Raw genomic sequence first — 26552 nt, 5'->3', positions numbered from 1 at the left:
TTTTGACACTAAACTTTGACTAGAACAGCAAAGCAATGTGCACAAAGTAACGGAACTGCTGTGGCTCAGGAGAGAATCAAAGGGGATGATTCTCCAATGCATCAAAGCCTAAAAAAATGTGCAACATGTGAAATGTTTGAAGACCTTTCGGGAACAGAACATGATCTAGCCAAGGAGGGTGCCTTTGTGTGTGTGCTAGGGGCAGATAGTGTAAAGAAATTAGGCACCAACTCAGAGTTCTGATGGGCATCTATGAGAGTTTGAAGAGTAGAGTAGAGTAGATGCCCTCGAAGGAATTAAAATTGAGGGTCCATAAAACTCTCAGCTGACCAACTCAATGCCAGAGCTCACTCTTGTGCATCAGGCAACACAGTGGTAAAATTCAGGGCAGAAAGCACTGGTCCCACAGGAGCTAGTTATTGTTGGTGACTCTATTGTCAGGGAGATGGGAAATATATTGTGCAAAAAGGGCAGGTGGAATAGGACCAGGGTATGTCAGCCGGGGGCAAAAGTTGATGACGTTGTAGAGCAGATATCATCTTTTAGGGGCACAAAGTGAGATATCGTTGTACACATTGGCATTAATGACATTAAGAGGAGATCTGCGGACTTACTTAACAAGTACAGGTTAATGTTGAAAAAAAGTTGCAAGTTAGGGTTAAATTTGAAAGTGTCTATAATTATTATTATTATTATTATTAATAGCCATATGGTGCAAGGAAGCCTGAGGCTTATGCTGCACCAGGAAAAAAAAAAAAGTTCCCAAGTCACCCTGAGAGAGAGAGAGAGAGAGAGAGAGAGAGAGAGAGAGAGAGAGAGAGAGAGAGAGAGAGAGACAAAAGTAGAAGGGAATCACCAAGAAAGAGAAGAATGATGATATCCAGCTCGGGACCCTGGGTGTGCCAAGCCCATACTCACCAGATGTGAGCCCTCGGGGCAACATTTCTGCCCGGAAACAAAGGAGAGAGAAAGGAAATGATGAGAGACTTGTCAATCAATTCAGCTCTGGAGAGATTCTGCAAAGCTCATGGGGAGAATTTTTCTCAGTGTGGTCTGTGCTTATTAACAGGAGAGTTATTTTCTACAGGGATCGGATACACTTAAATGGAAAGGGTGCAAGAATATTTGCTGATGCTATCGAGGCAGTGTCAGGTGGGTCAGAAAACTCCTGGCTTGGGGGGGGGGAATTCAGAGACTAATAGATTAAGAGTAGCCACAGGCAGAGATGAAAGTGATTCTTAGATTGCTTCTATTGGAATGAGCAGCAGCCTGGAAAGCGAGGTGCTGGGGATTTCAAGGACTGCTTGGAGTCATCATGGAACAAGTAAATACATGGGTTATGTTAGGGTAACTAAGAGCAAGAATAGGTGCATGTATACCAATGCTAGGAGTATAGTAAATAAATTTGATAAATTTGAGGTGCTGGTGAAGACATCGAAGGCAGATATCGTTGGGATATATGAGAGACATGGTGTCACACAGACATAAGGAATGCAGATTTGGAATTTGGGAAGTATAATGTGTACAGAAAGGATAGACAGGATAGAAAGGGAGGAAGAGTCATGCTGTTAGTTAAGAAACACAAAATGTAGGGATATGCATCTAGTTGACATTGTGGATAGTGCAATGCTGAGTCAGTTTGGTCTGGGAAAGAAAAGTTGAGAGTAGGAGCGTGTTACAAGCCTAATGACTCTGATGAGTACAATGAACAACTCTACAGAGAAATTGAGTGGGCCAGTAAATCAGATTGTCTTATAATGGGGTTTTTTAACTGATTAATCAAGGCAGTGATTATTCATGCATTAAGAATCTGCAGATAAAGGAATCACTAGGTGGTAGTGATCACAGTGTATTGATGTGGGATTTACTTAAAGATGTAACTACCATCTGGGGTAAAGGGAAGGGTTTTTCTTTTTGTAAAGGTGATGACAGTGGTCTCAGAAAGTTTTTAAATTCTAAATGGTGGAACTGACTAATGATTTTACCAACAGCAAATTCCAAATGGGAAGATTCAAGGAATTAATCTTGGAAGCTACTATACTTTTCATACTAAGGAATACTGTTCAAGGTTTAGGCCTGAATGGATGTCAGATGAACTAATGCGACTCATGGCAGAGACTTCACTCTTAGAGCTGCCTTTATCCGTGCCTTTACCTTTAACTAGCGTAACATCTTTCTTTATCTTCCAACTAACAACGGTGTGATCACTACCTGCTGTATTTTAAGCCCCTGTGATGTCAACTGATTTGTGAGTAATGATGAGGTCAAGAATATTCTTATCCCTAGGTAAGAATATTCTTAAGGAAAAACTGCGCCACAGCAAGAGATGTGTTGGCCGGTGCATTGTCACAATGAAGGACCCAGTTCTTTGTGTGCCATTTCTCTAGACGTTTCATCTCGACGGCTTCTCTTAACACCTCAGGACGTTGCAGTAGAACTTTGCATTGGCAATCTGGCCAGAGGGACGAATTCCTTATGGATAATCCCATCAATGTCCAAAAAAAAAACCAGCATGGACTTCACATTGCTCCTCACTTGTTGGGCTTTCTTCGGTCGAGGTGAAGCTGGGCTCTTCCACTGGGATGACTTTTGCTTGGTTTCTGGGTTATACCTGTATACCCAACTCTCGTCATCGGTGATGACCGTAGAAAGGAAGTTTTGATCACTCCTGGCCCATTCTTGAAGATTTTTGCTAACTTCCATTTGATGCTGCTTTTATTCTTAACTCAGTAACAGTGGTATGAACTTGATTGCAATCCTTTTCATGTGCAACTCATCTGACAAAATCCGCTGACACGTGCCATACGATAGTCCTACAATGCCACAAATGTCGTGGATTGCCTATAGTCTTCATGGATTGCTGCCCGAACTTATGCAACATTTTCCGGGGTGGTGTTCGATGATGGATGCCCAGAGCGATTGTCGTCATCAACCAACATGTGGCCCTTTTTAAAACAGTTAAACCAGTAGTAGGTTTGTGTCTGGCCTAAAGCATTGTCACAAAAAGCTTGTTTCAACTTATGGATTTTGCTGCTGTATCGTTAAGAAGGAAACAAAACGATGTAAGCACGTTGCTCTTTCACATCAGCCATCACAACAATCACAAACTATGCAAAATACACCACCAAAGAACTGCGCATAAATATTCAATGACTCTATCCAGGTCGACGCCACATGGCACACTGATTCACAAAAAATGCATGCAGTGTTACCTAGTGCCACAAGTCCATACTAGATGTAGTTCCTGTGCAACATTCAAATTTTGGGATCATTTGAGTAGCACCTCATAGATCAAAATCTAGTCAAATATAGTCTGCAAGATTTTTCTACTGTTTTTTGGTTTAGACCAAAAAGAAAAAAAAAAAACAGGTTGAAAACCACTGCTTTATAGTACATGATATATCACTACTTCAGGTAACTTGATTTTTGGTTAACTGTTGGTACAGTCAGTCATTATGGCAGTTCTGTTATAATGTGCATTTTAGAAACGCGACTGATATATTAAGGAACAATGCAAGTATAATGCAATTTTCGTGTTGGCTCATGCATGCATGATTTTGTCTGCAAGTAACACCAGGTGAACGCAAAACCAGGCACCAAGTTGAACGTAGAGACCTGTGCAGCAATACATAAAAGTTTATGAAGCTTAAAAAGTGTCAAACATAAAATGTGTGAGAGCTATATTTCCTATTTACTGTAGTTGTATTGGTTGGAGACATGTTGTTGTCATTCGCTGTATTCACAAGATAACAGGTGATACTGTAGGCTGACTCACGTTTTCAGGATTCGCATTTTTCTGTTCAAACAGCAATTTCGTGAGGTGTGATAACATGAGAAGAGGAGCACATTTCTGGAGATCACTTACCATAAAACAATAAAAACAATTTGTGGTTCCCAGTTTATTGGGTTTTTCTCTTAATGCAATCTATTATAAACGGGTAGTAAACTCAATCTTATTGCATTTGCGATAATACCGATAGCTGGAATTCTATATATTTTTATGTTATTATGTGTTTTCCCTTCCATGAAACTTCAATCAAAAAAAAAAAAAAAAACTAAATAAATTTTCAGAACCTTTTCTTCATTCCTACTTTTTAAGCTGCATGAACTTGTTGTTCCATATCTCACTTGTGCATGCCGTGTTCGTTGTTATTGATTGCTTATCTTTTTTACTGTGTTAAATTTTACAGTCCAAAAATAAAAAAGTCGGTGAACAGAAATATCAATTAGTATATATATATTACAGTGCTATATTTACTGTAATGTTTATTTTTTTATTTGAAATTTAAGATGTTTAAACCTGTGTTAGCAATTTTATTTGGTTTCTAACTTTTTTTAATGTTTTACTTATCAGACTGAACATTTTTATTTATTTTTTTTTTTTGAGTGCTCTGACCCTATCCCAATTTTTCCCAATGCACGAAATCCCATAACGCGGATATTTTTAGGAACACATGTACCATGTTATAACAGAACTGACTGTATTAACAAGATATTGTAGGCTGACTCATGTTTTCAAGAGCTCACTTTTTCAGTGAGCTCTTGAAACATCACGAACAGAAATTTCGTGATGTGTGCGCAGAGGAATACATTTCTGGAGGTCACTACCATAAAAACAGTTGGCACGTCCTAGTTTATTGGACTTTTCTGTCAGTGTAATATAATTATAAACGAGTAGTAAACTCTATCTTATTGCATTTGCAATAATACTGATAGCTGGAATTCTATGGGTTTTTACGTTGTTATGGTGATGCTTGTTTCCCCTTCCACAAAATCTTCAATTATATAAAAAACATAAATAAATTTTTAGTATCTTCTCTTCATTCCTATTTATTCCTATATTAAAGGAGGCAGCAAAGGAAGTAAGCAAACCCTTAGCTATAATTATGAGAGCTTCCTTGGACTCAGCAAATGTGCAAATGTGACCCCAATCCAAAAAGGAGGATCAAAGGGAGATGCAAGTAATAACAGACGTGTTAGTTTAATTTCTGTTCCAGGGAAATTAATGGAGTCACTGGTTAAAGAAGCACTGCAGGATCATCTAGACAAGACTGCAGTAATAATTCAGACACACACACACAGCATGGGTTTGTTAAGGGGAAGTTTTGTCTGACCCATTTAATTGGATACTATGATGTTGTCACAAAGAAACTGGATGCAAAGAATGATTTTGATATCATATATTTGAATCTTAGAAAGGCTTTTGATACTGTTGCACATAGAAGACTGCTGCACAAATTCGAGCAGTGTGGCATTTTTGCTTCTGTAAAGGTGAGTACAGTGGTCTCAGACAGTTTTTAAATTCTGTACAGTGGGATCAACTGACGATGTTACCAACAGTAAAGTACTGTTGGTAACGTCACTGTTGGTTTGATAACCCCCGCAGGGTTATCAAATTGTAGCATTCTAAGTGGGAAGCATTCAAGGAATTAATCATGAATGCTACTAAAAGTTTCATACCGATTAAGAAATATTGTTCAAGGTTTAGGCCTAAATGGTTATCAAATGAACTAATGAAACAGAGAAGAAAAATGCATGGGATGCATATAAATTATCAAGCAACTCAGAAGCCTCCTTTGTGACCTGATTACAGACTAGCTATAAGCTAGTCTGTAATCAGGTCACAAAGGAGGTTTGGCAGGCGAAGGCAGATTACGAGAAATCTTTGGCAAAAGATGCTAAGAAAAACAGCAAGGATTTCTTTACTTATATAAATTCTAAGAGGAAGGGGATGAATCTGATTAGTCCACTTGATATTGATGGTTCGACTGTTGATGATCCTTCTCAGATAGCAAACAAACTGAACGAGTATTTTGCATCTACATTCACACATGAGGAGTTAAGGTTTGAAAATGGCAGAAGGTTATCAAATTGTAGCAGGGTGCTTAATGATTTTGTAATAACTGAGAGCAAAGTGGAGGAGAAATTAATGAAGTTAAACATAAGAAAGGCACTTGGGGTGGATGGGATCTATCCAGTTATATTAAAGGAGGCGGCAAAGCAACTAAGCAAAGCCTTAGCCATAATTATGAGAGCATCCTTGGACTCAGGGGAGGTCCCCACAGACTGGAGATGTGCAAATGTATCCCCAATTCACAAAGGGGGATTCAAGGGTGACACGAGTAATTACAGACCAGTTAGTTTAACTTCTGTTCTGGGTAAAATAATGGAGTCACTGGTTAAAGATGCATTGCAGGATCATCTAGACAAGACTGCAGCAATAATTCAGACACAGCATGGGTTTGTTAAGGGAAAGTCTTGTGTGACAAATTTGATTGATTATTATGATGTGGTTACAAAGGAACTGGATGCAAAAACTTGGATTTCAGGAAAGCTTTTGATACTGTTGCGCATGGAAGACTATTGTACAAATTGGAGCAGAATGGTATTAAGGGTAAGTTGCTAAAATGGATAAAAGGATGGTTGAGTGGGAGAAGACAGAGGGTGGTAATTAATGGGTGCTGCTCTTCGTGGACTAATGTTATTAGTGGAGTCCCATAGGGTTCGGTGTTGGGTCCTCTATTGTTTTGTATATTTATCAATGATATTGTTGAAGGTATATCAGGCTTAGTGTCGAAGTTTGCAGATGATACAAAGGTTGGCAGGGTTGTTAATGACAGTAATGGCAGTGTGCTACTGCAACAGGATCTAGATAATTTGGGCAGATGAGCTAAGACGTGGCAACTGAAGTTTAACCTTGACAAATGCAAAGTACTGCATATGGGTAGAAGTAACCCCAGAGAAACGTACCGACTGTGTGGTACTACACTTAAGGTGGTAGAAAATGAAAAAGACCTAGGAGTAATTGTGCAGTCAGATATGAAGTTTTCTGAGCAATGCAGACAGGCTGCCAGAACAGGTCATGGGGTTTTGTCAATGATATATAGGAATTTTGCTATCAGGGAAAAGGAGGTGATTATCCCTCTGTATAAGGCAATGGTCAGGCCACGCCTTGAGTACCCCTGTACAGGTCTGGCGGTCTCATTTTAGGAAGGATGTGCAAATGTGACCCCAATTCACAAAGGAGGATCAAAGGCTGACACAAGTAATTATAGACCTGTGAGTTTAACTTCTGTTCCAGGAAAATTAATGGAGGCACTAGTTAGAGAAGCACTGCAGGATCATTTAGACAAGACTTCAGTTATAGCTCGGACACAGCATGGTTTTGTTAAGGGGAAGTCTTGCCTGACCAATTTGATTCGATACTGTGATGCAGTCACAAAGGAACTGGATGCAGGGAATAACTTTGATATTATATACTTGGATCTTAGAAAGGCTTTTGATACTGTTGCACATGGAAGACTGCTGCACAAATTGGAGCAGTGTGGCATTGGAGGCAAATTGCTGCTGTGGATAAAGGGGTGGCTGAGGGGGAGAAGACAGAGAGTGGTAATCAATGGACACTGCTCGTCGTGGACTAATGTTATTAGTGGAGTCCCTCAGGGCTCAGTGTTGGGTTCATTATTGTTTTCTGTATTTATAAATGATATTGATGATGGTATATCAAGCTTAATGTCCAAGTTTGCAGACGATACAAAGGTAGGCAGGGTTGTCAAGGACACTACTGACACTATGCTGCTGCAACAGGATCTGGAAAGGTTGAGCTGATGGGCTGAGAGGTGGCAAATGAAGTTTAACATTGACAAATGTAAAGTACTACACATGGGAAACAGCAACCCCAGAGCAATGTATCAACTCTCTGGTACTACACTGACAGTGGTAGAGAATGAAAGGGACCTGGGTGTGGTTGTGCAGGCAGATATGAAGTTCTCTGAGGAGTGCAGATGGGCTGCAAGAGTAGCTCATGGTGTATTGTCAATGATATATAGGAATTTTTCTAGCAGGGATAAGGAGGTGATTATTCCCTTGTATAAGGCAATGGTCAGGCCTGTATACAGTACCTAGAGTACTGTATACAGGTCTGGAGGCCTCATTTCAAGAAGGATGTAGAGCTGCTGGAACGAGTACAGAGAAGGGCAACACGATTAGTGAATGGAACAAAGGGGTGCTCTTACGAAGAAAGGCTTAAGTTTTGCAAATTACAGTGTCTGGAGACTAGGCACCAGCGAGGTGATCTGATAGAGGTGTATAAAGCCTTGAATGGTTTGAGCATGCTCAATGCTGATGGGATTCTTCCTCTCGCTCAGAATAATCAACTGAGAGGGCATAAATTCAAATTGAGGAAAGACAGATGTAGGATAGAAGTGCGGAAATTTGCCTTTAGCCAGCGGGTGGTTGGTTGGTGGAACAGACTTCCATCCCTTGTCGTGGAAGTTGATAGCCTAAAGAAGTTTAAGGTTCAGCTGGACAGGTATTTTGAATGAACAGAGGGGTGAAGTGGAAGTGGGTTTTTTTTTTTTTTTTTGGCTGATGCTGCATAAGCTTGCTTTCTTGCATCAAATGCCTCTACTAATGCTAATGCTAATGTAGTTTTGCTTGAGCGTGTACAGAGAAGGGCAACAAGATTGGTGAGGGGAATGAAGGGATCCTCTTACCAAGAGAGGCTTAAGTTTTGCAAATTGCAGTGGCTGGAGACTAGGCACTTGCACGGTGATCTGATTGAGGTGTTAAGGCCTTGAATGGGTTGAGCACGCTGAATTCTGATGGTATCCTTCCACTTGTTCAGATTACGAACCTAAGGGGGCATAAATTCAAATTAAGAAAGGACAGATTTAGAATAGATGTGCGGAAATTTGCCTTTAGCCAGCGGGTGGTTAATTGCTGGAACAAACTTCCATCTGTCGTTTTGGAAGTTGATAGGTTGAATAAATTTAAGGAGGAACTGGACAGGCATTTGGAGGGAATGGTGTGATTTTTTTTTTTTTTTTGGCTGATGCTGCATAAGTTCATACACTTGCTTTCTTGCATCACATGCCACTGCTACTACTACTATTTGTTGTTGTAGAAGTTGATAGCTTAAACGGATTCAAGGCAGAACTGGAGAAACATTTGGAGCAAGTGAATAGGTGAAATGAGAAGGAGATGTGGGTTTTTTTTTGGCTGATGCTATATAAGCTTGCTTTCTTGTATCATGAGCGAATGCTAATGCTATTTTTAAGCTTCATATATTTGCTGCTCCATATCTCACTTGTGCAATTTGTACGTGCCGTGCTCGTCATTATTGATTGCTTATCTTTTTTTACTGTGCTAAATTTTACAATCTAAAAATAAAAAAAGTCAGTGCACAGAAATACCAATTAGTATGTATATAATACAGTGCTATATTTACTGTAATATTTATTTATTTATTAGAAATTTAAGAAGTGAAACAGAAGGCAAATTTTGGCCTTCTGTTTTCAACCATATAACTTCAATTGTACCAATTTCAACATTGACAACCAAGGACGAAGATGTGCACTTCTACTTCCTTGTGCATATTTTAATTCTGTTTTAAATCCTAGCTTATAATTTACATTTAAAATTATCATCCCTTTTATTCTAACATCAATGCAGATCTGGAGGTAACTACCATCAGAGGTAAAGGGAAGGGTTTTTGTTTTCGTAAAGGCGACTATGATGGTCTGAGACAGTATTTAAATTCTATACAGTGGGACCAACTGATGATGTTACCAACAGCAAACTCAAAATGGGAAGCATTCAAGGAACTAATCTTGGAGGCTACCAGGCTTTACATACCAACTAAGAAATATTGTTCAAGGTTTAGGCCTAAATGGTTGTCAGATGAACTAATGAGACAGGTGGCAGAGAAGAAAAATGCATGGGATACATACAAATTAATGGGTGACATGGAAGCCTATGATAGATATAAGTTGGTCTGTAACCAAGTCACAAAGGAGATTAGGCAGGCAAAGGCAGACTACGAAAAATCCTTGGCAAAGGATGCAAAGAAAAACAGAAAAGAGTTCTTTACATATTTAAACTCAAGAAGGAAAGGGATGAATCAGATTGGTCCACTGGATATTGATGGTTCAACAGTTGAGGATCCTGCTCAGGTGGCTAACAATCTAAACGAGTATTTTGCATCTACATTCACGCATGAGGAGTTATTCAGGAAGGAGAATGATGTAGATAAAGTAAACATTGGCAGTGAGCTGGATGATTTTGTAATAACTGAGAAGAAAGTGGAGGAGAGATTGTTGAGGATAAACATAAAAAAGGCACCTGGGGTGGATGGGATCTATCCAGTTATATTAAAGGAGGCAGCAAAGGAAGTAAGCAAACCCTAGCCATAATTATGAGAGCTTCTTTGGACTCAGGGGAGGTACCCATAGACTGGAGATGTGCAAATGTAACCCCAATTCACAAAGGAGGATCAAAGGCTGACACAAGTAATTATAGACCTGTTAGTTTAACTTCTGTTCCAGGTAAATTAATGGAGGCACTGGTTAAAGAAGCACTGCAGGATCATCTAGACAAGAATTCAGTTATAGCTCAGACGCAGCATGGTTTTGTTAAGGGCAGGTCTTGCCTGACCAATTTGATTGGATACTATGATGTAGTCACAAAAGAACTGGATGCAGGGAATAACTTTGATATTATATATTTGGATCTTAGAAAGGCTTTTGAGACTGTTGCACATGGAAGACTGCTGCACAAATTGGAGCAGTGTGGCATTGGAGGCAAATTGCTGCTATGGATAAGGGGATGGTTGAGTGGCAGAAGACAGAGAGTGGTAATCAATGGACACTGCTCAACGTGGACTAATGTTATTAGTGGAGTTCCTCAGGGTTCAGTGTTGGGTCCGTTGTTGTTTTCGGTGTTTATGAATGATATTGATGATGGGATATCAAGTTTAATGTCCAAGTTTGCAGATGATACAAAGGTTGGCAGGGTTGTTAAGGACACTACTGACGCTATGCTGCTGCAACAGGATCTGGAAAGGTTGAACAGATGGGCTGAGAGGTGGCAAATGAAGTTTAACATTGACAAATGTAAAGTACTACATATGGGAAACAGTAACCCCAGAGCAACGTATCAACTCTGCGGTACTACACTGACAGTGGTGGAGAGTGAAAAGGACCTGGGGGTAATTGTGCAGGCAGATATGAAGTTCTCTGAGCAGTGCAGACGAGCTGCAAGAGTAGCTCATGGTGTCTTGTCAATGATATACAGGAATTTTTCTAGCAGGGATAAGGAGGTGATTATTCCCTTGTATAAGGAAATGGTTAGGCCACATCTTGAGTACTGTATACAGGTCTGGAGGCCTCATTTCAAGAAGGACGTAGAGCTGCTGGAACGGGTACAGAGAAGGGCAACAAGATTAGTGAATGGAACAAAGGGTTGCTCTTACGAAGAAAGGCTTAAGTTTTGCAAATTACAGAGTCTGGAGACTAGGCACCGGCGAGGTGATCTGATAGAGGTGTATAAGGCTTTGAATGGTTTGAGCATGCTCAATGCCAATGGGATTCTTCATCTTGCTCAGAATAATCACCTCAGAGGGCATAAATTCAAATTGAGGAAGGACGGATGTCGGATAGATGTGTGGAAATTTGCCTTTGGCCAGCGTGTGGTTGGTTGGTGGAACCGACTTCCATCACTTGTTGTTGAAGTTGATAGCCTAAACAAATTTAAAGCTCAACTGGACAGGTATTTCGAACGAACGGAGGGGTGAAATGGGAGTGGTGTGTGTTTTTTTTTTTTTTTTTTTTTTTTTTTTGTTGGCTGATGCTGAATAAGCTTGCTTTCTTGCAACATATGCCTCTACTAATGCTAATGCTAATGCTAATAAAAAGGTGAGTACCATAATAAATTAAATTAAGTTATGCTTTTATATTGTGTCAATTATAAATGGTACTTTAAGAGATCTACAAATTTCTAATTGATATTTAAACTTGTGTTAGCAATTGTGTTGGGTTTATATCTTTTTTTAGTGTTTTTCTTACCACACTGAACATTTTTTTTTTTTTAGGGTTCTGCCCCTATCCCTATTTTCCCTGTGAGTCCTGTTGTTTTTAATGCGTGAAATGCCACAATGTGGAGATTTTTGGAACACATTACTGTATACAGTAAAGAGCATTACTCATATATACTAATATGAACATGATGAAATCTCATTATACATCTAGGATTATAAAGTGCAACTTAAAAAGAATGCAAAATTATAAATTTCTATATTTCACTAATAACAAGCAAACAAACCAACTAATCACACTAGAATAGAATTCGAAAGGGCATTTTCTGCTGCTAATCAAATACTGTATGTACCAAAATTAGATCCATTTTAAATGATCATACTATTGATTGCTTATGTTTCTTAAGAGCTCACTTCATTCGGACAGGTAGTGTGGATGCTTAAACATCACTAAACTTTGCAGTAACAATATGTATTTTTTTGTTTTTAGAATAACTGTATTTTAATGATTTTTTTCAGAATATTTATTATTGCAATAAAAGTTTATTTAAAATATAAATTCAAGTAATTACAGTACTTGTTTTTTCCTTACTTTATTGCATCTAATTATCATCAAAATTTATTGAGAAAAACATTTGTTTTTAGAATACCAGTATACCGGTTTCATAAATTAAAAATACCAAAATACCGGTATTAAGATTTTGACTAGTATTGTAAGCCCTAGTTGTAGGTTATATGCAAAACGAGGGTGACTGTGCAGACTCATTAATATAGAAAATTATTAAAAGATCATTAAAGTCATCTGGTCTTTTATTCGTCCCATCACAATATGTTACGTTAGCTAGAACTGCCAGAAAGACAGGAAACCCTTTCAAAGTGACAGAGATTTTTACAACATGAAAGATTTGGCCTGATGCACTTTATGAAATTTAATGAAAATACTGATGCAGTGAAGTTCAACTTCAATGACATTGCTATCTTAAAAGCAGAAAAGCCAGCATTTAGACTCTTTCTTTTATAAAATGTCATACAAACAGGAAGATTATAAACAGTTAGGGTTAAAGCTAGTAAAAAAGGAACCTCTGGAGTCATTTGTAGATTTCAAATTGATAAAAGCCTACAAGAGTTCCATTCCGATTTCGAAAAAAAAGCACTGTAACCTCCATTGTTTGTTGAACAATAATACAATTCCCAAATATCATGCCGGTTTTCATAACATAGCATAACAGAACATAACATAATGTAACATACCGGTTTTCACAACAGTCTATAAGTTAATTTACACAGAAGGATTAAATTTTTCCAAGAATGACTAAAATCTTCCAAATTTTTGCTTGTTTGTACAACAGTAATTTAACTATCTTCTTGTTCTTAAGATTATTATTATTAATATTTATACTTTACCACAATTATGTTCTCAAAGATTAAAATGTACTTCATATATGTTCCTGAGTTTATGAATATAAATAAAGCTCTTATGTTTTTTTTTTTTTTTTGTTCTTCATCCTAATTACCTTCCATCTTTAGGAGACTCAAGTCACAAATTTTGAGTGTTTATTGGTGCAACAGTGGCACAACTCAAAAGGGGGATTAAATTTTCAAGTATTCTGGTTACCCATAAGGGAATGTTGATCAAGCCAGCCTAATTTTGAGTACCACTGAGTATGATGAGATAAATCACAATATATATAAACAATCACATAATTTCTTCAATTCTAAACAAACTAATTTTAAAAGCCAAATTTTTCTCATTGATTATCTCAGAATTACGATTTTTGAGTTATGCCACTATTGAAGCCAGTGAGCGATATGATGTATGATGTCGCTCAGAAGAATAGATAGATAGGCAATTCATTCATGTATTATTTATACTTGTCAATATAGAAATAATATTTTGGTACTCAGCATTCTGATTTTATTAAAGTTGTTCAAACTGGCAGTATTTATTTCTTTAATGCATTGTGCCATTAAAGAATTAAACTATACATCACTAAGACTAGTAGTAAATAATCACTCTTATGGTAGCAGAGTTCTCCCTGGTTCAGTCCACTATTCTTATTCCTGACATTCCTAATGACAGTATTCAGGAACCACAGAAATATACAGATAACATAAAGGCAGAGAGAGTAGTGAACGTAGAGAATAGTAAGTTGCACAACTTCAAACAACCTAGAGTTGCAACAGAGATTTCCAGCAAAATGGTAATTAGAGTTTAATGCTGCCCAATAGCTGGAAAATAATAACCCAAGGGTAACCTAAGGACGCTGACAAGAAGACTTAGGGATGTTGATACAAGTGTTTTCTATGCAATATAGATAAGCAAGCAGGAAGCATGTGGTGTCTCATCAATGATTTACTGGTTCTTCAGAAGAAAGAGGTTATTATTCAATTATATAAGATGGTGAGACCACATTTAAGATACTGCATTCAGAGATGGAGGCTGCCTGTAAAAAAAAAAAAATAACATTACACTTCTTGAAAGGATCCAAAGAAGGGGGAAAGACTGATAATAGGTGAAAAGGGGACATTCCTATGAGGAAAGAATAAAAATATTTGGTCTACAAAGAGTGAATCCTATTAAGTGTATAAGACTCCAATGTGGATGAATAAAATGAAAAAGGGTGGTAAAATTTTCACTGGTAGGGGAGACAAGAACCAGGGAACATAAATATAAACTGAAGGGGAGCAGATGAAGCCAAGGAAATATGCCTTTGGCAAATGAGCAGCTGACTACTGGAATAAATTACTTCTCACAGAAATTAGAAAACTTAAAAAGAAATTAGGCAAATGCTTACTGTAAGGTGATTAAGCATGATAATAATGAAGAATTTTATTTATTTTTGGTAGATGTAGCCAAAGCTTAGCTTCCTTGAATCATTTAGCCATATTCTAATAGCAATTTACTACACTTCATTTACTTTAAGTTATTTCTAACAATGATGAAACCAGAACTTTAATAGTTACCCTTACCTCTACACTGAAATGGAGCTTTAATCCCAACTTTGGGCTTTCCAGCTGGTGTTCCCCCACTCTGTCTATTGCTAGCATTACTACTTAATGAATCAAAGGATGACTGCAAACTCAGCTGGGCTGTGTCTGTTCGATCAAATCGTGGTCGGGGTTTTATGACTTGAAAGAACCACGGTTTTTTTGTGGATAATGAAGGAGTTACTGATGTACAACTATCCTGTCTGTTAAGAGCAGTAGTACTGCCATTAGAACCATCACACAGTACTTTACCTAATGGCTCTTCATAGCTTCCACTTTCAGTTGAAGATGTGCTAAGTGTTTTAACTAGGGGAGATTGATCTACCACTTGATGATATATAGAGAAACCATCTCCTTCTGAAACTGCAGCTATCTGTGCTCCTGACTGCCTATGGTCTTCCAGAGGATTAACATACAAATTGCTGTTTATATTATTTTGTATTCCTTGAGTGTATGCTGGAAGACGGTTAGCAAATGGATCATCTAATGATAAATCAGCTAGAGAAGCAAAGGGTTGAGTATTACAACTGGCAAATGTATCTAAACTTTCAACACTATCAACATCCCATTTATTAATGGTTTTCATTTCTATATTGGTCATCAAATCCCCATGGGTTGATACATCTTGGTCAATGAAATCCTTTATTTCCTATAAAATTGAAATAAACTTATTTAAGCGATTTTATCATTGAACAACAGCTAAGAATTCTGTGAAAGAGAACACTATAATGAAAATACATTAAAAAGACTAAAAATAACATGTAAAGGAAAATTATATCTATTACATAGTGAATATACACCAAGTAGCCAGTTTATTAGTTTTGTTGCTTGCCATTAGTACACCAACCTAATGGCAAATAACAATTAAAATCATTGGGGCATGGACTCTATGAGGTGTTGAAATTGTTCTACACGGATGCTAGTCCATGAAGACTTGTTGCATCCTACAGTTGCCTCAAATTGTTAAGTGGCAGATTCCTTCCACACACAGCTCATTCCACCTAATCCCAAGGATGCCCAATCAGCTTGAGATCCAGCGACCACACAGGCAAATAAAGAATAGTAAAGTTATCTCTGATGATCCTGGAACAATTTCCAAATAATCTGTGCCCTCTGACATGGAGCATTATCATACTGGGAGTAGCCATTACCATATAAGCTGTAAGCATGAAGGGATGCACGTGGTTTGCGACAAGTTCAAAAAACTGTGATATTCAGATGTTGATATCCACCAATATCAGGAAACCTAACAAGTGCTACAAATGCCCCCCCCCCATATCATAACATTTCTGCCACCAATTTACTGATACTTGGCACAATGGGTCCATCGATTCATGCTGCTTTCACCATACCCTGGTCCTGTAGTCAGCAGATAGCAACTGGGAGTGGGATTCGTTGGACCAGGAAACCTTTTTCTGTGGGATTTGTTTTTAGTTGCCAAGAACGGAACCCAGTGAGGTTGTCTGCTGCTATACCATAGTCATACTGGGTCTGATACATTGTACATTCTGATATACCCCTCTGTTGTACATAACTATCATTTGGCTGACTGTAGGCATTTGTATTTATTATTTTTATAATTTTGCATTATTAACGTTTGATGCATAATTTTTAAGATATAAATTTTGTAAGATTCCTCTGGACATCTGTGTTAGGAATCCATTCCACTGCTGTAATTTTTTCTGCATTGCTAATAAAGAAAATATCAGCATCTGTTAGACTGCAAAATTATTTTCAGCTTTCATCAGCCTCATCCATCAACAAGTTGTCTCCAGATACATGACTACTGTTGGTTGTACATGTTCCAGTTTCAGATAATTTTTTGGTACAACCAAACACTGCTATATGTGAATTTCCTAGCAGGGCAGTGTCTATGATATGTGCATTACCATATCATGGTTGAAATCACCTGGGTTATGTTGCTGATCCATTTTCTCAATGAATTACAAACACATGCTATCCTTGGTATCTAATTGCCTGCTTTATTTAGTCTAGTATGGATGTATGACACTGTCTATGATGAAACGGTCAATTCCTTGGCCGATTTGGGTATACCTAATAAACTAGCTACTCAGTATATACTTCAAAGTTAAGGGCTGGTAGAATCATCTTTACTTCCATGAACAAACTTCTTTCCAAAACATCTTCAATGTTTTTCCCAATGGTGAACAGTTTAATGGGTCAACTTTAATCTTCAAGTACCAGTAAGTTTAAATGGATACAAGATTTGCACAGTAGGCAATAACTTGGTGCAACTGAGCACCAGATAAAAACTTATGCAACCTCATAATTTTAGAACAGAATTTGAGTAGCTAAGTTTGTACTTAACTACTTTAATGTCTTGAAAACTGAATTTAATTTAAGACATTAAAGCAATTACATAATTTTATAAATTTAATCTTGATAAATTTGTGAAATTACTTTTTGTATTATTTTGTAAATTTAATCCCTGTGAAAAATGACTTATAAATTATATTCTTCTTGTTATAAACTTTTTGTTATTTTAAGTTTAAATTCTTAAGTTTTGGTAGTACATTATTTTGTGGTATTTGTTTAATTCCTGTTTTCTTTTGTTAATTTAATTATGGTAATATTTTTAAAGTAGTACCTGTATTATTTTTTTTAAGTTTAATTCTTACCTGAATAACGGTTGTCCCCACTTCAAATGCATCACAGGATATCATGAATCAGATGAGGTGCAGGCAATTCCCCTGTAAGTCACAAGTTCATCACTTATACAATCTGTGGCATATATTTAAAGGTCAATCTAGAAGATGACCCTATCTCAACTGATGATGCTTCTCTTTGTTTCTGCTGTAAAGAGTATACTGATCTTAAATCAAAGCTTGGTGATTTTAAGAGATGAAACAGAGTTGCAGAAGAAATGAGTGGATGCCCTGGAAACATAAAACTGGGGACTTAGTATTAGTGGAAGCAAAAGATGCAAGGAAGCAAGCTTTACAGCATCAGCCAAAAAACAAATTAATTAAACACACACACACACACACACACACACACACACACACACACACACACACACACACACACACACACACACACACACACACACCATTTATCTATCCCCTCTAATAATTTGGTCTAATCCAGGGAAGATTCTTAAATTTATTCAAACTACTCCCTTCCACAACACCATATGTAAGTTTGTTGCAACAATCAGTTACTTTCTGAGGGAAAGCAAACTTTCACCCATCTATCATACAGCCATCCTTTTTTCAATTTAAGTTTGTCCCCTTAGTTGTGAGAAACAGTAAAGATGCTATTGGAATTTAGTTCATTTAATCTATATAAAGCCTTAAACACCTAAATTAGATCTCTTAGCAGGTTCTGTAGATAGCTTCCAAGCACTGCTATCTACAGAACTGAAGTTTTTCATAGCAAGAGTACCATTTTATGTCCTTGACTAATGTGGTTGCTCTTCTCTGTACCTGTAACAAAAGATTCATGGCTTTATACAATGGGATAATCACCTCCTTGTAATGCTATTAAAATTCTTGTATATCATTGACAGAAACCTTATGAGCTGTCCTAGCAGACTGCTCAGAGAACTTCATGTTGGACTGTGAGATTACTCTTAAGTCTTTGTTCCATATGCAATACCTTGCATTTATCAATGTTAAACTTCAATTGCTGCTTTCTCTTGTTGGAGAGGTTAGTATATCTTCAGTAATATTAGACATTAAGTTTGATATGCCTTCATCAATATCTTAGCATTAGCATTAGTAGAGGCATATGATGCAAGAAAGCAAGCTTATGCAGCATCAGCCAAAAAAAAAAAAAAAAAAAAAACCTTCCACTTCACTCCCTCCGTTCATTTGAAATACCTGTCCAGCTGAGCCTTAAATTTATTTAGGCTATCAACTTCCACAACAAGGGATGGAAGTCTGTTCCGCCAACCAACTACCTGCTGGCTAAAGGCAAATTTCCGCACATCTATCTTACATCTGTCTTTCCTCAATTTGAATTTATGCCCTTTCAGGTGATTATTCTGAGCAAGAGGCAGAATCCCATCAGCATTGAGCATGCTCAAACCATTCAAGGCTTTATACAGCTCTATCAGATCACCTCGCCGGTGCCTAGTCTCCAGACACTGTAATTTGCAAAACTTAAGCCTTTCTTCGTAAGAGCAACCCTTTGTTCCATTCACTAATCTTGTTGCCCTTCTCTGTACTTGTTCCAGCAGCTCTACATCCTTCTTGAAATGAGGCCTCCAGACCTGTATACAGTACTCAAGATGTAAATCTTTAATAAATACTGAAAATAGTAAAGGAGCTCAACATTGAACTCTGAGGAATTCCACTAATAACATCAGTCCAAGAGGAGCAGGTCTATTAATAACAACGCTCTGTCTTCTGCTACTGGACCATCCCTTTATTCATAACTTGCCCACAGTACTACACTGCTCCAATTTTTACAGCAGTCTTTTATGTGGAACTGCATAAAAAGCATTACTGAAATCCAATTATATGATGTCTTTTTCTTCTATCTACTTGGTTACTTCAATATAGTGGCTATTTAAATTGGTCAGATAAGATCTCCCAATCTGTACTGTGGTTGCCATATAATTACATTTGATTCAAGATGATCTTGCATCACTTCTTTGACTCCATTATTTTCCCTGGAACAGATGTGAAGCTTACAGGGCTGTAATTATGCACTTTGCCCTTTTAACCCCTTCCCTTTGTGAACAGGGTAGACAACATTTGCAAACCTTCAATCTGTATAGATCCCTCCTGAAACCAAGGAAATTCACATAATTATAGTTTAAACATTTGCTGCTTATTTTAATAAAATTGGATAGATTTTGTCAGTTCCTTATCACTTTTGGCTTCAACAATTTGTTTTTCACTTTTCTTCCAATTATTACAAAATCACTTAGCTCCTAGTTATAACTTACTATACTTCTGGTATCCTCATCCCTAAAAATTTCCCCAGGCATGAATGTAGATGTAAAATATTTATTTAGTTTGTCAGCAACCTCAACTGGATTATCAATAGTTAGTCATTCATATCTAGTAGGCTAATGGTGTTAACATAAGCAAAAATTTCTTTGCTTTCTTAGACAACGATGTCTCCTAATCTGCCTTAGCTTGCCTAACCCTATTAGCAACTTGAATGCAGGCTAGGTTATACTTGTCATAGATTTCTGTGTTGTCTGACAATTTATAACCATCCCATGCATCTTTCTTCTCTGCCACTAGTTTCATCAGTTAGGTCTCAACCTTTAACAGCAATCTCCTCAGTTGGTCCCACTGAAAAGAATTTAAAAACTGCCTAAAACCATTGCAGTTCCCTTTACTCTTGATAGTAGTTACATTTTCCAGTAAATCTCACAGCAGTGCACTGTGAACATTGCCACCTAGTGGTTCTTTTATCTGGACATTTTTAATGCATGAAGAGTTCAGCAGTGATAACAGATCACGAGTGTTGCTTTCTCTTGTTGTTTCTCAACATGCTGGTGTAGAAAACAGTCATCCAATAAATCCACAAAATCCTTGCTACTGTGTGAGTGACCGACCCATAAGTTACTTTCTATCTGGAAAGTTAAAATTCCCCCTTACAAGACATCCTGATTTACTGGCCCATTCTGTCTGTCTGTCTGTCTGTCTGTGTAACTGTTCATTAAACAGTCATTTAGCATTAAACACATTCCTACTCTTTTTTTGTTTTCCCCTTATGTCATGTGGGGATTGAAAAAAGTTGGCAGGGACTGCCTAATACAATAAATAAAAAAAAAAGTGCTTCAACATAAATACTGACCATCCACATCAAGAAGGAGACATAAGAGCCATTAAAGTTATGAAAGATGGAAGAGCAATAGGTGATAAAGTATAATCAGAAATATAAAAATATTGAATGATAAAACAATAAATAGACTAATAAAGCTTTTTAATCTAATATATATAACATAAGAAAATCCCCAAAAGAACTACTGAATTCTACATTCATGCCTATTCAAGAAGTCAAGACACAGGGGATGAAATGGAAAATTTTACAAATAGAACACTCATTACTAAACTATCTTATTTTTAATAATCATAAAACTAACAAACTGGAATGACATTCTGTAATACTCCAGTACATTCTAAGGCCTGCTTCAGAACCTTTTGCATTATGAATCATGTAACAAAAACGTTTTTGAGAAAAATTACCTATAGAATGAGTAACAAAAATAAGTCAATACAAAACAGGTTTTAGGAATGGAAAAGGAACAAAAGGAATATTCCATATTAAAACTATTTGTGAGTAATATATAAAATGAAAAAGAATATTCTGATACACTTTTACAGACTATAGAAGAGCTTTCAACAGTCAACCATGAAAATCTGATGTGTCCTCACAACTTAGGAACAGATGGAAAAAGATCTGAAACCAATTGATAACCTCTACTGGAACCAAACTGCAGCTCTAAGAAATGAAGATATATCAATTCATACAGCAGCAGAAATTAAGGTAAAAAAAGAAATTAGACAAGGATGCATACTGTCCCCATGCCCTTTTCAACCTATACACAGAAATATTTAGAAAGATTGAAGAGCTGACAGAGGTCAAGACGGTAGAAGTAACATAAATAATCTGAGATATACTAATGGCATGCTTTACTAGCTGAAAATGAAAGAGACCTGAAATTAATTGTAGATACTTTAAATAGAAAGGGAAAAGGCTAGGGTATGACATAAATATGATTAAAATGAAAGTGATGGCTATCGACAAAGGGGAAGATATCCCAAAAATATAAATAAAAAAAAAAAGAATAGAAAAAATTTACAAAATTATCTACCTTCTACATAACAAGTGATGGAAGGGAAATAAAAAGAATTGCCATGGTGAAATATGCATGTAGCAATATGAAAAAATTAACAACCTGAGATATTAAGCCATATGGTGCAAAGAAATCTAAGAGCTTTTGCTGAATTCCCAAAAAAAATTAATTAATTAATAAAAATTAACAATAGATAAATAATAAAATAAAATAAAATAAGCTACCTCTCTGACTTCCTCCTCACATATGTACCTTGATATGAAAACCAGACTTAGAATTAATAAATGTTTTAGTGGTTTATTGTCATAGGAGTTGAAACATGGACTTTAAGAAAAATTATCAAATCTAAAATAAATGCTTTTCAAATGTGGATATATTGAAGAATGGTGGCAATATCACAGGAAAGAAAATTAAGGAATAAATATGTACTTCACAGAGACAACTTAAGTATTTCTGTCTGGGGATAAAAAATTGTGTTTCTGCCCTTCCCTAATAAGATTTTTTTTTTTTTTTTTTTTTTTTGTGAAATATAAACTTCTAGAACACTTAAGAAGTTGCCACAGGAAAGAGGGGTCTAAAATTTTATATCTGTCTACACAATTACCACCAGGTCTTTTTCATTCGCCACTACCCTGAGTGTAGTACTGCACAGTCTGGAGTTACTGCTACCCATATGCAGTATTTTGCATTTTTCAATTTTAAACTTCAGTTACAACCTCTCAGCTCATCTGCCCAACTTTTCTAGATCATTTTGCAGTAGCATACTGTCATTACCGTCATTATGAACCCTGCCAACCTTCATATTGTCTACTAACTTGGACATTAAGCCTGATATACCTTCATCAATATCACTAATAAATACAGAAAATAACAATGTCCCCAACACTGAACCCTGGCATTCTCCGCTTGTTTGTTTGTTTGGATTTTTTGGCGCATTAGCAACTATGGCTATAATGCGCCATGACTAGGTAATATTTAAATTTTTTTTTTTTTTTTAAATTCTCGGTGACCTAATTAGTAAGGCCACCATGTCCAGATATATAATAACAAAGATATAAAAAATAAATCAATAAAAACGTAACAATAGCATAAATTAAATACAATTAAAAACTTTTATTAATTTAAAATAGATAAAAACAGCAGACACGTTGTCGTTGTCAGATAAAATCTGACTGAGCGTATACGGCTCAGTCAGATGGTTAAAAGCGGTAAGACGGATATTGCTAAAAACTGGACAGTCAATTAAAAGGTGTCTAATCGTTAAAATTGTGCCACAGGACACACACATAGGAGGGTCATCAGCCCTCAGGCATTCTCCGCTAATAACGTTAGTAGAGAATCCCATGAAGAGCCGTTTCCTTTTTTTTTTTACCACTCTGTCTTCTCCGACTCAACAATTCTTTTATCCATAACAGCAACTTGCCCTTAATGCCTCACTGTTCAAATCTGTAGAGAAGTCTTTTATTTGCAACAGTATTAAAAACTTTCCTGAAATCCAAGTATGAAGGATTATCATTTAATTTGCAAAATCTTAATTTAATTGTCATCTGAATTTTCTATGGTGTATTTCTCCTTCTCCAAATACTCTCCCTTGAACTTTACACACTTTTTCCACCATCGTACCCACACATTAAATGCTTCTTACGAGCCATTTTTCGAAACACTGCAAAGTGTTTCCATTGTGGCTTTGCAAGCATCACTGTTGGACACTAAATGCTTGCCATTCACAGCTTTCTTCAGACATGAAAAAGAAATCACAGAGGGTTAAGTCTAGTGAAAAAGGATGGGGATGTGGCAGAACCACAGCACTTATGGCAGTGATCACTGCTTGCACAATATTAGCCATAGAGGGGCTGGGATTATCTTGAGGGAGAAACCACTTCATAGCAAAAAGTTCTTGATGTTTCTCATGAATGGTGCAGTGAGGTTTGACTCCGAGAACCTCAGAGTTGTTGTTAGCATTAACATCAGTAGAGGCATATGATGCAAGAAAGCAAGCTTATGCAGCATCAGCCAAAAAAAAAAACAAAAAAACACGCTCCTATTTCACCCCTCCGTTCCAAGTACCTGTCCAGCTCAGCCTTAAATTTATTTACGCTATCAACTTCCACAACAAACGATGGACGTCTGTTCCACCAACCAACCACCCGCTGGCTAAAGACAAACTTCGACACATCTACCCTACATCTGTCTTTCCTCATTTTGAATTTATGCCCTCTCAAATGATTATTCTGAGATAGAGGAAGAATTCCATCAGCACTGAGCATGCTCAAACCATTCAAGGTTTTATGCACCTCTATCAGATCACATCACCAGTGCCTAGTCTCCAGACACTGTAATTTGCAAAATTTAAGCCTTTCTTCGTAAGAGCAACCCTTTGTTCCATTCACTAATTTTGTTGCCCTTCTCTGTACTTGTTCCAACAGCTCTACATCCTTCTTAAAATGAGGCCTCCAGACCTGTATACAGTACTCAAGGTGTGGCCTGACCATTGCCTTATATAAGGGAATAATCACCTCTTTATCCCTGCTGGAAAAATTCCTGTACATCATTGACAAGAAACTATGAGCTACTCTTGCAGACCGAAAAATTCCTGTACATCATTGACAAGAAACTATGAGCTACTCTTGCAGACCGTCTGCACTGTCAGAAAACTTCATATCTGCCTGCACAATTACCCCCAGGTCCTTTTCGTTCTCTACCACTGTCAGTGTAGTACCACAGAGTTGATACGTCACTCTGGGGTTGCTGCTTCCCATATGTAGTACTTTACATTTGTCAATGTTAAACTTCATTTGCCACCTCTCAGCCCATCTGCTCAACTTTTCTAGATCCTGTTGCAGCATCGTACTGTCACTAGTGTCCTTAGCAATCCTGCCAACCTTTGTATCATCTGCAAACTTGGACATTAAGCTTGATATACCATCATCATTTATAAATACAGAAAAACAACAATGGACCCAATACTGAACCCTGAGGGCCTCCACTAATAACATTAGTCCACTATGAGCAATGTCCATTGATTACCACTCTCTGTCTTCTCCCACTCAGCCATCCCTTTATCCATAGCAGCAATTTGCCTCCAGTGCCACACTGCTCCAATTTGTGCAGCAGTCTTCCGTGTGCAACAGTATCAAAAGCCTTTCTAAGATCCAAATATATGATATCAAAGTTATTCCCTGCATCCAGTTCCTTTGTGACCAGATCATAGTATCCAATCAAAGTGGTCAGGCAAGACTTTCCCTTAACAAAACTATGTTGTGTCTGAGCTATAACTGAAGTCTTGTCTAAATGATCCTGCAATGCTTCTTTAACCAGTGCCTCCATTAATTTTCCTGGAACAGACGTTAAACTAACAGGTCTATAATTACTTGTGTTGCTCTTTGATCCTCCTTTGTGAATTGGAGTCACATTTGCACATCTCCAGTCCATGGGTACCTCCCGTGAGTCCAAAGTCCGCGCTCATAATTATGGCTAAGGGTTTGCTTACTTCCTTTACTGCCTCCTTTAATATAACTGAATAGATTCTGTCCAGCCTGGGTGCCTTTTTTATGTTTATCTTCAACAATTTCTCCACCATTTTATTCTCAGTTATTACAAAATCATCCAGCTCACTGCCAGAGTTTAACTCACCTCTGGCATTCCCCTCCCTGAATAACTCCTCATGGGTGAATGTAGATGCAAAATACTCATTTAGTTTGTTAGCCACCTGAGCAGGATCATCAACAGTTGAACCATCAATATCCAGTGCACCAATCTGATTCATCCCTTTCCTTCTAGTGTTTACATAGGTAAATAACTCTTTGCATCCTTTGCCAAGGATTTCTCATAATCTGCCTTTGCCTGTCTAATCTCCTTTGTGACTTGGTTACAGACCAGCTTATATCTATCATAGGCTTCCATATCACCCATTAATTTATATGTATCTCATGCATATTTCTTCCCTGCCACATGTCTCATTAGTTCATCTGACATCCATTTAGGCCTAAACCTTGAACAATATTTCTTAGTTGGTATGTAAAGCCTAGTAGCTTCCAAGAGAAATTCTTTGAATGCTTCCCATTTTGAATTTTCTGTTGTTGTTGTTGTTATTGTGTTGGTATTTAATGACATATAGGCTGCTAGGGCCATATTGTGTCTTTCTAATGGTTAATAGGAAATACTAACTTTATTGTAATACCTGTTATATTGTATGGTATATTCCTATGTTATTTAGTCCACTAATAAATGATGAATAGTCAGTTGCACATGACTTGATGTGCATTGAGAAGTGCTGTCATTCATTAATAGACAGAGGTGTGTGAGGCAAGTATGCCCAATTCTTAGCCTCCCTAGAATTACTTCTTCTTGTCTGCTTTTTTGGAACCTGAAGAGCTTTGGATCTGGTTTAATTTGGTAAAGTTTGTTTCCTGGATAACCTCTCCAGATTATTGACCAGCTATTGTAACATGCTTTACGGATGATGGGTTTGAAATCGGTATATGGAACTTGACAAGTCTGTAAAGTGTAAAATAAGGTCTGCTTGTTCATTTCCTGCAATCCCAGAATGCCCTGGGATCCAGCAGAATGTCACAATTCGGTTTGACTCATTACACACAAGTAATTTAGAATGGATTTCTTTTATTACAGGGTGAGAGGAGTTAGTATTAGTATTTATAGCAGAGACAGCATTGAGTGAGTCAGTGTATATTAAAGCAGAATTAGATGTTCAATAATGTGATCCAGAGCTAAGTTTATAGCATAAAGCTCAGCAGTGAAGATACTGCATTCTACTGGTAATGAGAGAGAGAGGTGAACAATGGGAATATTACCGCACCACCTACTTCGGTCTCAGTTTTTGATCTATCTGTACAGTTTTTACAGGCCTGTGAATGAGAAAGTGAACTTCAGAGTATGCATCTTTATTCATAGTTGTTCCAAGAGGTACAAAATGTGTAATAAGAATGTCTTTTATGTCAAAAAAAACAAAAG

At 37.2% G+C, this 26552-nt stretch overlaps 1 protein-coding gene across 3 annotated transcripts in view; it reads right to left on the bottom strand.

Moving 5' to 3' along the window:
* The window catches only part of LOC150086576 (uncharacterized), a 302852-nt gene that overhangs the window by 50889 nt on the left and 225411 nt on the right, over positions 1-26552 (bottom strand). For all 3 annotated transcript variants that reach the window (XM_090372615.1, XM_090372617.1, XM_090372618.1), the window contains one exon: positions 14783-15449. In XM_090372615.1, coding sequence (XP_090228741.1) covers positions 14783-15449 — 667 coding nt within the window. The remainder of the gene's footprint in view (positions 1-14782; positions 15450-26552) is intronic.

The sequence above is a fragment of the Mastigoproctus giganteus genome, chromosome 4 (assembly GCF_048544385.1).
Source record: "Mastigoproctus giganteus isolate SK-2022 chromosome 4, ASM4854438v1, whole genome shotgun sequence".
Lineage (NCBI taxonomy): Eukaryota > Metazoa > Arthropoda > Arachnida > Uropygi > Thelyphonidae > Mastigoproctus > Mastigoproctus giganteus.
This window is presented reverse-complemented; position numbering and strand designations above follow the sequence as displayed.